Source organism: Astyanax mexicanus, chromosome 8, assembly GCF_023375975.1.
Source record: "Astyanax mexicanus isolate ESR-SI-001 chromosome 8, AstMex3_surface, whole genome shotgun sequence".
NCBI classification, from domain to species: Eukaryota; Metazoa; Chordata; class Actinopteri; order Characiformes; family Acestrorhamphidae; genus Astyanax; species Astyanax mexicanus.
The window spans coordinates 41,844,505-41,858,275 of record NC_064415.1 but is presented as its reverse complement, the minus strand read 5'-3'; the positions used below and the strand labels follow the sequence as shown (position 1 = coordinate 41,858,275).

At 37.4% G+C, this 13,771-nt stretch overlaps 1 protein-coding gene across 3 annotated transcripts in view; it reads right to left on the bottom strand.

The window, feature by feature from the left end:
* Positions 1-562: 562 nt before the first annotated feature.
* Positions 563-13,771, bottom strand: part of si:ch211-106h4.4 (MAM and LDL-receptor class A domain-containing protein 2) — a 74,560-nt gene continuing 61,351 nt past the window's right edge. For 2 of the 3 annotated variants that reach the window (XM_049482832.1, XM_049482833.1), the window contains exons 40-51: positions 12,999-13,142; positions 12,556-12,743; positions 10,623-10,788; positions 10,232-10,453; positions 8,311-8,489; positions 7,986-8,217; positions 6,044-6,212; positions 5,251-5,365; positions 3,246-3,369; positions 3,054-3,147; positions 2,896-2,965; positions 563-942 (exon numbers count right to left, since the gene is read on the bottom strand). In XM_049482832.1, coding sequence (XP_049338789.1) covers positions 928-942; positions 2,896-2,965; positions 3,054-3,147; positions 3,246-3,369; positions 5,251-5,365; positions 6,044-6,212; positions 7,986-8,217; positions 8,311-8,489; positions 10,232-10,453; positions 10,623-10,788; positions 12,556-12,743; positions 12,999-13,142 — 1,718 coding nt within the window. In that variant the 3' untranslated portion in view covers positions 563-927. The remainder of the gene's footprint in view (positions 943-2,895; positions 2,966-3,053; positions 3,148-3,245; positions 3,370-5,250; positions 5,366-6,043; positions 6,213-7,985; positions 8,218-8,310; positions 8,490-10,231; positions 10,454-10,622; positions 10,789-12,555; positions 12,744-12,998; positions 13,143-13,771) is intronic. The other variant, XM_049482834.1, reaches the window with a different exon arrangement.

Below are 13,771 nucleotides of genomic sequence, written 5' to 3'. Positions count from 1 at the left end.
TAAGGAACAGGGGTGTTGCCATGTTTTCCTTCTAATTCAGCTGGTCTTGCCGCTGGTTGATGGAACCTGTAAAGCTAGGCTAAGCTAAGTAAACAAAACTGAAAAAAGCACTTCCGTTTATTTACAGTAAGCTTAGATTTCCAAGAAGGCTGAGTGCAGTAGCATTTGTGGGTAACTGCTAGTGCTTAGCGCAGTTAGACAGTGCTACTCTGAGAAACCCTGGGAGTTCCGGTAAGCCAGGGCATTATTAGCTAGCGGTTTGTCCCACATAGCTTGTTTTAACACGGTAAACACGCAGACTGAAAGGCAAAAGAGGTAGCGCTTAGCACGTTTAACGACTAATGCTAATGCTGCTCCAGGCTATAGGCCGATAATACTAACGCATCCTATGATTTTTATTTCAAGATTCTTTTTTGTGTCATGAGAGGGAAAGAACTGGTACTGAAGGGAGCGCTAGGGTTGTATGCTTTTGTATGATTTTTCTTAACAAGTGTATTTAATACTGGAATAGAAAATCTGTAAACTTAATATAGTTTGGTCTTAGTTCTCCACTCTTGCTGTATATATAGAACCCTTTATTTTGATAATAAAAATACAGAGGACCCATATTGTTGACAGCGTGGCATGCCATGAACTAATTGCAAACACCCTCTCATAGTTTCAATACTGAAAATACATAAGCTTTATTTCATCAAATACTTTTGAATATTTTCTTATTAATAACATGCATTACTACATGTTCTGGGACATGGAAAGGAATGTGCTCTAACAGAATGAATAGGGGACTCCAGCAGAAGAATATGATTAGCTAAAAAATATAGTTATTCTGGAATATTAGTATTTTCATGCAGGAGAAATGCCATTTCTATTGGTTGATTCTATCCCTCCTTTTGAAATATAGGAGCTGCTGAAGTGACCTTCCTCCTGTCATGATTCGGAATCCTGGGGAAAAAAAAAGGAAAAATCAACTCACTACATCCGAACTCTACTAAAATATCAGTGTTCTTAAATGACTACAGTAATTACAATTGTTCAGTCAGCAGTGCAGATTATAAGCAATGTAATAAATGGTTTAGAACATTTAAATGCTGTGTTGAGTGATTGGGTTTTTTGTCGTGTTGCATATATTTAAGTTTATTAATTAAAACATGATTTTATGTATGTTATAACTTGTTTTGGTGTGGATAAATAGTATGTATATCTCAGAATACATGCTTTGTGAGTAATGACATTTCCCTGCCATATAGAGAGAGCTGTTTAAGATCTTTTAATTTAGAACAGCTGTTACCTTTCATTGATATTCCTCTCTGTAAAGCCCTAATCAGGTGGGATGTATTTTACTTGGGAAAGTGGAGTAATGTAATTTTACTACATGATGTCTGTAGAACTTATGATTGATTTAAACTGGAAAAAAATGGCAGAGGCTACTTCATGACCATAGGACTCTAAATTTCAGTTTTGAGCAATCATTAATTTGTAACTGCACCCTGATACACAAGTGTTGGGGACAGAAACGTAATGAGGTACGGTTAAGGTCTGCTCACTCATTCAGGTCACAATCACAGATTGGTCAAACAAAAGTGCCCAAACACAACAGATTAAATATGTTCTCAGTATCAGAAGGTATTAGAAAATTTCACATTTATATATCTTTATATATCTGTTCATTTAAATCTGTTGTAAATCTGTTTGTATTGTTTTAAAGCAAAAAGAATAGGATCATGGCTGAAAAAAATGCCTAAGGTGGCAAGAAGCATCATAGATACCTATTTTAGTGTTTTATAGGCGAGCAGGTACACTGCACAGCTTGATTTAGTGTGCATGCTATCGTAACAACGGGAGAGTATGCCTTTCGCATCTCGAAACGTGTAAAAGGCATGTACTAATTCTCTTAATTAATCATGGGTGTATTTTTGGCGTAACATGCAACAAACCAATTAGCTTGTCACTTGCCATGTCAGAGTATGCTATGACTTTGTCGGATTGTTATATCAGGGGCGCAGCTACCTGGACGTGTCCAGTGCTTCTCAGTATAGGAAATTGAGCCTCTCATTCCCACTTGTTCATTCTGTTTATTGTTGATGCAAAAGTCTGCATAGCCACCAACAGACACGTGCCTTGGGTTTGTGTGCTGCTGCATGTCAATGTGCCTGTGTTGACAATTCACTGCCAAGATAGCAATGAATTTCTGACTGTTGAAGTCTGTCTAGGTTGTTTTCAGTCAGTGGCGCACCTGTGTGTTCTATTGCCAGGATAGCACTACGCCATAAATTTACCCAAACACAGCTTACTGCCAGACCACAGCAGCCAAATATAATACCAAATCAATCAAAATGTAAAAAAAACCTTTACACAGGATATGAGAGAATATGTACCCATTTTGATTTACACTGGATTATTATAGCCTGAATATGCTAAACATAAACGACACAGAAATCTTACCTGATGTGACACATACACTTTGGGAAAAAGGACTGGCATTAATGGATTTAAATAACACAAAAAACACTGAGAAACTTTTTCTTTAAGTACATTACTTCACCTCTCCATGTAAAACTTATCCCGTCCAAATAAACCTTTAGAGGATAAATATGACAGCTTTCCCTTTACCTTGGAATAGGTGTAGGTGTTTGTAAGATTTCAGGCATTTTTCTAACACATTTTTTCCCTAAAGCTCTGTAGCCTAAATGTACAAACTGTAAGAAGTGGTAAACCACTTATCTTTAAAAAGCTTATATGAAAGTGTTGAAATACCAAACCAAGTAAATATGGAACAGCAACTTTAGAGCTCTTACTAACATAAGAAATTTAAAAAAATTAAATTAAAAAAAAAAAAAAAAATACAACTGTATAAATATGTTTGCAAAACTCAAAATTTGATTTAGAATTGCTCACTTGTAATTCACAGTCATACAGATCATAAGCCACGTTATTTTCCAGCATATCATGTTCAACAAGAGGTTCTCTGTAAAGAGCAGAAATACTGTGTTTAAAAGACATTTTCATCACATTTATTAACAGTATCATTCTATAGAATTTTCTCTGTTTCAGACCTGTTTGATTTTCTCCTCCGCAGAATGTAAAAGGAGGTGCAGACGATGGCGATCACCAGTATCATCACTGTCACTCCCACTCCTATTCCTACAACTGGCATAGCATGGTCAACATGTCAGTATATATATAATTATGTGAATTATTTAAAGTAGTCTGCCATTAAGTTAATTAAAACTGACTTAATGTCCTACCATCAAGTGGAGCTGCTGTAGTCGGGGGTTCTATAACAGGGTCACATGGCCCAGGAGTAATGTGAAGGTCATCCAGAGCCACACTCCCAGCGGACCCCTCGCCCTTCTGATACTGGAACACAAACTGTGATATAGGAGGGAAACTGTTATTCATCTATTTAAAGTTCTGGTTCTAAGAAAAATATATTATTGTGCTAACTAATTCTTAAAAAAAATAAAACATTTTCTTTTTAAGCCAAACAAGCACTGGATGTTAATGTACACAAATTTCTCTCCTGAAAACTCTTTATTTGGGTGAGTAAAGTGCTTCCTTTTATTTACAGTAAGCATAGATTTTCAGATTTCCACTAAGGCTGGGTGCAGCAGCATTAGTAGCTAACCGCTAGAGCGAGCCATGGTTAGTGGCTAATGCCGCCTGACAGTGCTACACTGAGGAACTCTTATTGTTCCGGCAGATATTAGAGTTAGCGCTTTGTGCGGTTAGCGGCTAATGCTAATGGTGCTCTAGCCAGGGGTAGGAAGCAGGCTACAGGCCGATTATACTCACCTCTGAATGGCGAAAGAGCCAACACTAATGCTAAAACTGCTTCAGTCTCGGTGCTGGAGAACTAAACTGAAACTCCTGTATAACACTGTTGTTCAGCAGAGTGGCTTTACTGCTCCTTAATACCCAGTAATGGGAGTAAACAAACGTTGAAATAAAGGGTGTTACTAACTGTTACTTTTTTCAGTATCGAGTAATCTGACTAATTACTCTGACTGTAACTATAACGGCATTACCATTTCCGACACCCCGTTACTGCACGTTACTTTAGCAGCTGAATTAACTTTTTTTTTTTTTACTTCGTGCATACAGACAAAGCCGCAAGTGTGCATGTGAGTCACAAGGGACATGCTCTAATCAATTCAGTGATTGGCGTGTAAGTTTTGTGCCAGGGTCTGAGGCCTTCATTCGGTTTCTGCTGCGCATCTCTGTTGCTTTATCTCTTGCTATCATCGCCATTTCACTGGTCCACGGCTTTACTCCAGGTAGGAATATTACTCTCTTTTGTTTTTTTAATTATTAGATATTTGTAGAATTTGTTGAGGTTAATGAGAGAATTGTTGTATTCTTTTTAGACGTGGACAGGCCAAGTTCCGTTTTAAAGACTTTAAGCTCTCTTTAGCTGCTCCTGTTTCTGCTGTTTTCTCTTTTCCTCATCGGTGAAGCTGTTTGATCCAGCTGTTAAACTGTTATATTAATACCATTTTAACGGTCATCATATTGTTGTTTTTGTCCATTCTTTTGTTTTGTTTATATATAATGTTTTTTCTTTGAGTGTGGTTTGGTTTGTTTAATTTCATCCCCAGACACGTATTTGTTTTTTCCGTTTTTTCTCAGTACTACAAGTCTTAATAATTTTCTATGGTTGTGTGAAGTTTTTTGTTTCTATTTCTTGAAGTTTGTTAGATTTTATTTTTGTCAACATTTTGGGTTTATTTTCGTTTGTTGTTTTTCTAATAATAATAATAATTACATAATATATATATATATATATATTTTTTTACGGGGCAAATAAAAAAAGTAGTACGCAGTAGTAAACGCAGTAGTTACTTTAACTGGTAACTAGTTACTTTTATAGTGGAGTAACTCAGTTAGTAACTCAGTCACTTTTTTGGAGAAGTAACTAGTAACTATAACTAATTACTTTTTCAAAGTAACGTGCCCAACACTGTTAATACCTGACTGGTAAAATTCCTACATAAGGCACACCGGATTATAGGGCACTCTGATGATTTTTGAAAAAAATTAAAGGACTTTAGGTGCGCTTTATAGTGCAAATTATATTATGTATATACATTATAAGGACAGTACCTGATCAGCAGATGATTTTAGCTTACAGTCTAATAAGCTTTGCCATTTATCTTCACAGAAAAGTAAGTTTTAAAAGAGACAATTTAAAACCTCAACATACTGTATGCATATGTGTATGTGTTTAGAATTTGTGAAACAAGGTTTTGTTACCCAGAATGGCTCAGTGTAATGGATGTCGACTCTGCTCCTCCACCATACATCCCCCTGATCTCCTGACTCCGTCCACATTAGATCCCCAAGCTTGTTTCCACTGCTATGTGTGGTCCTGGAGAACAGTGTCACTGGGTTAGTTATCAGACATTAAAGGAGAACTCTGGTGTAAAACTGATTTTGGTGTAGTAAAACATTATAAAGAGTACTAACCTTTGTTGAATAGCCCACCTTAATTATCCTGCAGCTTTCCGAGATCCAGTCATTTTATTTTGTTTGTCCAAACTAGCTTTAGAATGGATGATATGGGGCATATTTTGCAGATAAATCACTTCACACATCATTGGTAGAATCCAGAGAGCCCTGACATTTAAAACAAAGCATTAATAACTTTAAAAGTGCACAAGAAGCTTATTAAATGCTTCTTAGGTTATGCTACAGGATGTAAACAGTGTTTTTTAATAAGCTTATTGTGCACTTTTAAAGTTCTTAATGCCTTGTTTTAAATGTCAGGGATCTCTGGATTCTATGAGGTGTGAAGCTACTTTGAGCCTGGATAACAGTGGAAAAAGCAGTTCATTTGCAGGGGCAAAATATACCCCATGTTTGGACAAACGTAATAATATGACTGGATCTCAGAAAGCTGCAGGATAACAAAGGTGGGCTATTCAACAAAGATTAGTACTCTTTATAATGTTTTACTACACCAACAGTCAATTTTACATCGGAGTTCTCCTTTAACTAGAATTACTCATGGTTATTTAAGTCATGGTCAGCTTTTTTGTGCTATTACCTGTTATTAATGTATAAGTTGAGGGTTCCTATCTTGTAGCCATGTATGTGGTACCAGAATGTGAAACACTGTCCTGTGCTTTCTGTGCTGTCTGCAGGGAAAATCTCGCTCAGCAGCAAAGCTCTAGATCCTTGTTTCCCCACCGTAATATCCACGTACAGGTAGTAACCTATAGATAGACCAGCAGCATGTTAGTATGGCACCATCACAGTATCATATCATATTGATGTATAAAGTTACATTAAGCTTCTGTCTGCAAATCGGTCTGCCAACATACTTGCATGTAAAGTTAACATATCTAATTCTAGACAAACCTAAAATGTACTGAAAATGCAGGAGAAATTAAGTCTACTCAAATAATTAAGTCTACTCAAATTATTTGAGGAACCTTGTTGCCTCAAATTATTTGAGTTTTCAAAAATCTTTTTTTAGTAATTTATAATATTGTACGGAGATGAACAAATGTTCATCTTTTGAGTGAAATTTCAAAATGTGGTCTGACTTAAACTCAGCTTATTAACTTAAAGTAACTATTGCACAACCAATCTATCTTACTTGTTTAAGTTTATTGCAATGATTGCATTAAGTTGTTTTCACTCCACATATGCATATTGTAGTTGTTTTTATAGCCAAAAATTGACAGACTCTTAAGCTAAAGAGTGAACATTATCGAGAGCACAACCAACACAGAGTTACTGTAGCTCAGAAAATGATGCTTGTGCTGTTAAGCAGCACAAAAGCGCTGCGCCGTTAAAATACCAATCCGTCAAAGTCAGTGGGCACCTGGCTCTTAAAGTGAATGGCAAGTGACAAGCTGATTGGTTTATTTCACGTTATGCCTCAAACACACCCATGATTACTTAAGAGAACAAGTACATGCTTTTTGTGCGTTTCGAGCTGCGCAAGACATACTTTTCCTGTCGATACCAAGTTGTCGACACCAAACACATATTGACACACCTTAAATTAAGCTACACAGTGTGCGGTTGACAGATCGCCCATAGACTGCTAAAATTGGGCTATATATGTGTGAATGTAATGTATATAGATGTATGTGAAATTTTACAATTTTATCATTTTTAAGGATATTAAGCCTGGATACAAGATGCTGGGCATGTAGATCCTGAACATTCCAAGATTGCTGAAGGTTAGTCCCAGCTGGTCCCATAGATATCTCTGGCAAACTGGCCGGCCAAGGAAGTGTTGCAGTCTGGCTAACACATTCTCATGACACTCTTGTATTGTGTGGGTGAGCATTATCCTGCTAAAAATAGGGCATTTTGGAGCTCTGCTATGAGAGGCAACACATGACGCAGCAGGATGTTCTACACATATCACTGAGCTGTTAGTGTACCTCGTGTATCACTGTTAGTGTACCTCGTGTATCACTACTAGGGATGACTGACTGTCGTATGCATTAGCTTCGCAGATCAGCACACCAACAGTTGGAGCAGTGTGTCGCTTAAAGTCATTAAAGTGCGCACTATGAGTCTTACGTTCTGTAACTCAACCATCATCGAATCCCAAACAGAACATGGTTTCAGGCTATAGCAGTCCAGACTTCTCATTCCAGACACAACTTTAAATGAAGACGACTGTAGCTCTCTAATGAAGGATCTAAAAAGTGGACAAATTGTTGAAATGGCCAGTTTCTTTTAGTTCAATGATTCTCCCTCTCCTAAAGTCAACTGGGCAGAATGTCTTTAAATGTATTGTAAATACATGCCTAACGGTCAACAATCTCTCACCAAGAGGTACACTACCTCTTGTGTTTAATCAGACCAAAACTGCTATCAATTAAAAAATGGCCTGAGACCTAAATACATGCCATGTTTAGCATCAATCGGGGGAGATACTATTGTTGTCAGTAATGTAGTAATGTTGCAAATTAAATGAAATGTTTAAATGTGTAAATGTGTGTTTAAATGCCCTGAGAACTTACCTACAGAAGAGTTGGTGGTATGGTCTATGCTTGTACCTGTACTCGGAGCTTGAGTGTTTCCCTGATCTCTCAGCCAATCAGTATCATCCTCATCCAGTACGTTTCTCCATCCGCACATGTTCACCTCAAAGTCACAGAAGCCTGGGCCAGTGCACGGGTATGTGGATAACATTATGTCATCCACAGCCATGACACCCTGGTCACTCTGTTGCTTTACACCTTCCACCACAATCTGAAAAATTAAAGTCCACACTCACACCATTATACATCATTAGCTTTATAAAAAGTGCAGGTTTAAGAAAACGGAGCTGACTAATAGACTCACTCTGTATTCTGGTGATGTGTGGGGCAGAGGTGCTTGGGAAAACCTCCACAGCTTGCCTTGTTCTCCAGAGTGGCTCAGCAGCAGAGCCTGAGCCCCACCTGAAAGCTCCTGATACACGTTTAATGTTCCACCATCCAGCCCACTCATATAATACCAAACCTGAAGACACTGCTTATCTCCTGCAAATCAAACAAAAGTCTAAAATTCTGCAGCTTAATGCTTAACAATCAGAACCTGCAGTGTTAAGGAAAGGGCTATTCCACTTCTGTCCCAAGAAAATTACATGTATAAATGTGCACACAAAATAACTTTAAAATACATTTTATCATTAAGCATGATGTCTGTACACTGTAATTAAAAACATTTATAAAACATTAATAAAACACACTCTCTAACTGTAAACTTTACCATGAAATATAATTATTAAAATCCATCTGTGCTTTAAAAACCTTTTTTTTCATAATTAAAACATAATATTTAAATTGAAATATACATTTTAGTTGTGTCCCTGGGTTTCACTCATTCCTGTTACCATAACACATTACCCCATCTGAAATCAACAACAGGAAGTGACATCAGTTGGTTAATGCTAGAAGATCATGAGAAGACCAAAATTAAGTTCCCTCATTAGTTTTTCTGTACATTTGATCTTATTGTAATATTATGACTGAGGAGGTCAGTCTCAATACTCATTCATGTTACCTAAATTATTATTAGATCTTATTTGTTTATTTCTAAAATACAATTTTTTGGGAAAATCACTAGAATGTGTTCAGTGTCCTCATGCTATTACAAGCAAAACAACCAGACTGAGAAACAGCTTAATTCCAGAAGCTGTAAGGTTCTTAAACTCCACCTAACAACACTCTGCACTGACATACAAGGACAAATTACTGTTTACAAACACTGTCACTTTACCCGCACTGAGACACTTTATCTTTTACTGCTCTTAATTCCATTATCATGCTGCTAAAGCACACTTTCACTCTGGACTTCATGTTGCTGCAACCTGTATACTCTCTCTATTTATTTTTTTTTATTTTTTGGGGTATTTATCTTTATCTATTTTGTTTATTCTATTTTTTATTGTATTCTTTATTTTATCTTTATATCTATTTTAACAACAGTTCATGGGTGTAAACTGGCTCGTGAGATCACAATTTCGTTCCACCTCATGTACCACATGATGCGAATGACAATAAAATCTCCTTGAATCCTTGAATCCTATTAGCATAGCTGACATTAAGCTATTATTCATGTTTTTGCTAATTGTATGCTAAAAACTCATTCCTGTTACTCAAAACATAAAAAATAACAGGAATGAGTACTAGTAACAGGTGTGAGTTCCAGTAACAGGAGTGAGTGCCATAAACAGGAGTGATTTGCAGTGAAGTGTTGACGTGCAGTCAACAGTTTCTTTAAAATAAACACTTTTTTGAGAGAAAATCAAAAGAATTAGTAGACTTGCTTTTAAACAAGCTTTTTAAATGTCACATGAGTTTTGTAACCATCTTCGGCTTAGAAACATTGTAGAACATTAAGTAAAGCTGCCTGAGTTTGACCAGTACATGTTTTAAACACCCATTTGGTGGAATGGCCCAAAAGCATTTTCTAATTTGTTTCGCTTGGCTTGTCAAATTATTGAAAGTGTAAATCAAAATCTTTTTAGATTATTTATCATCTGTAAGTGTTGGGAGATAATAATTATCTACGATAATTTCCTGCATCATATAATCAGACTGGAACATTCATGTGTAGTAATATCAATGCACACCAGATGTTCACGGTCTTTATACTAATGAGAAGCAGACTTTTGCCTGTTGGGCATTTTTTATATTTTTTATATATATATATTTTTTTTTTTCTTGGGGCACCAAAATGCCTTGAAATGGGCCTGGATGTGAAAGCACTTTTACTGTACCTGCAGTAAAAAGAGGGGAGCTCATCCTAGCAGTGTGTTCACCCACATGAGAAGAGTCTGAGCCCATGTAGTAGTAATGTCCACTGTCGGTGTGGGTTGTATGATCAACGCTCGGATTGGTGTTTAGTACTGGATCAACCCCTGATCCTCTAATCCAGTCAAGATCATCATCAGCCTGCTGCGTCCAACCACAGCTGCCCTCCTCAAAGTTACACAGACCGTCTGAAATAAAGGAATTACTTATGTTAGCAAACAGTTATGCACATTTTATGTCTGAATATCAAAAAGCAGAATCTAGAATAATGATATCATTCTCCCAGGCACGTGATAAATAGCCTGCTATGAATGCTTGTTAAAAACAAAAGCCATGATATTACTCATGCTCACGTACCTGTTGGGACACAAGCTCCTTCAGTTAGTGATATATCATCTATAGCGATATCCCCAGCCTCTCCACCTATTGAAGCATCTATTAGTATTTGATGAACTTCTTGTAGGGTTACATGACTCTGGACCAGCTGCCATTTGTTTTCCTGAGACCCTGTCCTCTGCCACATCTGTTTTAATTGAGATAAGAGAGATCTACATTTATTTGCAGATTTACAAACTACACAGTCATATGAGAATATTACCATTTTACACCCTATTACCACACTTTTCAGACCACGTAGTTCAGTAATTTCAGACTGTAGTCCTGTATCTGTTTCTCTGCATTCTTTATTATCCTCCTTTCACTCTCTTATTCAATGGTCAGGACTCCACAGGACCACCACTCATTCTCAGCACTGCAGTGTCACTGACATGGTAGTGGTGTGTTATAGTGTGTGTTGTGCTGGTAAAACTAAGTGGATCAGACACAGCAGTGCTGCTGGAGTTCTTAAACACTCTGTTCATTCACTGTCCCAGTGATTCTTTTATAGGCTCCTACACTCTAAAAAACAGAGGTACGAAGGTACACTCTTTATAATTGTACCCTCAAAGGTACAATATTGGTCTATACAGGGTCAGATTTGTTCCCTCTGAAGTACAAAGTAATTTCTACCAGCAATAAGTTCAAACTTGTACCATTTAACCTGCAGCCGAAAGGTACATTCTGTATTCTGTATCACTGTACTAATAAACAATATATATTTAAATTGCACATTTTTTATTTGAAAGCCAGATCATTTTGGATCATCAAGTTTTTGAGCCATATTTAGTTGATGATAATGTTTATAATCTTTATAATCTTTACTGGTACAAAAAACATGGGTACAAAAAAGGACTTTAACTGAAAGGTACTTTTTTTGCACCTCAATATACAATATATAGGTACAGCCCCACCGACAAGCTTTGTACCATTTTAAGTACAAATCTGTACTTACGTTTCTTAGTGTGTATCTAGCTGCTCCACATTGTATATATGAAGTTAGAGGCAGAAGCTCTGTGATCCATGCTGCACAGTTTGTGTTGCTCACAGGACGCTTCTGGCCTTATATTCTCATGACTAAAGCCCTATCCAGATGGAATATGGTTCTCAGGGGATCCTGAGGTAATTTTCTCTGTGATTTTATTCCCGTCTAGAATGACTATGACTGTGTTTTTTTCAGAAGTCCTCTGAGAAAATTCCAGGCTGAATTATCTACTTTTTTTCGCCGAACTCTGTGACTCTCCAGTAATTTTAGTTCCGTCCGGATCCACATTTCTGAGTCTTTAGGCCAGTCACTCCTGGGAAGTTTCACCAGTGTTCCATGTTTTCTCTATTTGTGAATAACAGCCTTTACTGTGGTCTGCTGGAGTCACAAAGCCTTAGAAATTACTTTGTTTCCTTTTCCAGACTGATATATGATCAATGACTTTGTTTTCTCATCTGCTTTTGAATTTCTTCTTCTTCATTGGGGAATAATGTGTGGCTTCTTGAGATTTTATCCTGCTTCAAATTGTCAGACAGGTTATATTTAAAAGATTTATTGATGCAACAGGTCTGGTAGTAATCAGGTCTGGATTTGACTAGTGAAATTAAAGAACAGCTGTCCAAAAAATCTAGTTAATCATAGTTATTTCATGAAAGGGGGCCAATTACTTTTTCACATAGGGCCACGTTGTTTTGTATTGCTTTTCCCTCAATAAATAAAAGCATTATTTAAACACTGCTTTTTGTATTTACTTATGTTATCTCTGTCTTATATTTAAAGTTTGCTTGATAATCTGAAAAAAATTGGAAGTATGGCAAAAAAAAACAAACAAACAAAAAAACTTGTAGACTGTGTTGAAAAAATATTTAGAAAAGATAAATGATCACTATCACACCAATATAACAGAAAAAATAACCATCCATGTCTCACCAGTGTTGTCTTCCTGGAGCTAACATTCTGTAGAAACAACTTAAGTGATCCGACTGTTGCTCCAAACATGTGGTACCACAACTGAAGACAGTATCCCTTTTCCCCAGCAGGAGAAAGCAGAGGAGACTTAAGCTGAGCTACCTGTCCTCTTCTGTTGGGACTTGAGCTTTCAACATATACATAATATCCTGTGAACACAGTAGTAGTAGTAAAATAGTAGTAAAAATCCAGAGAACATGTCTGAGTACTGTATGGGTGTCAAGATCTTGCTTAATTAAAAGTGGAAGGAAACTGCTTTAATTCATCAAACTAAACCACAGATCCTCCCCTGGAGATCCAGTATCTCAGTTAATAACAGTGTATTGAGAAGCCATAGAGACCACAGCAACACACAGATGAAAGTTAACTGAGATGTGGTTTAGAGTTAATGGTTGTGTACAGACCTTTGCTACTGGTGTGATCTCCTGCAGGTCCAGTGTTCACTGTTTCAGTAGGTCCACTCTTCCTCAGCCAGTGTAAGTCCTCAGCACTTCCCTGCACCCACCCACACAGGTCTTTCTCAAAGGAGCAGCCAATAGCTGACAGAGCTGGAACAGAACAAGCATAACATTTAAACTTTATTAACTTCATAATTAACAGAATCTTGTTAAAACGAGCAGTAAATCTACTCTGATGAATTACAGAGTATAAGAGAGTAAGCGCTGTTAACCACGGCTGGCTATGCTGCTAACCACAGCTAATAGCGTTGCTAACTGGGGCTGGCTATGCTGATAGCCGCGGCTGGCTAGCGCTACTAATTAGGGCTAGAAAGTGCTGCTAACCGGGGCTGGCTAGAACTGCTAACTGGGGCTGGCTACAACTTCTAACTGTGGTTGGTTATGCTGGCTGAGGAGCGCTGCTCACTAGGGCTGGCTATGCTGCTAACCGTGGCTAGCTAGTGCTGCTAACCGGAGCTGGCTAGCACTGCTAACCCGGGCTGAGTAGCACTGCTAATCGCAGCTGGCTATGCTGCATCCTTCCTAGTTTCGCTTAATGTGCCTTATGAAAATAGACATGAAAATACACGTTCACTGCACCTTATAATCTGGTGCGCCTCATAGTGCGAAAAATACGGCAGTATTGGCATAATGCAAACTACAGAGTAACTATATGAGCTCATAAGTGGATATCTCAAACAAAGGGTTGACAAAGGGTGTTTCACAGTTTCAGTTTATTT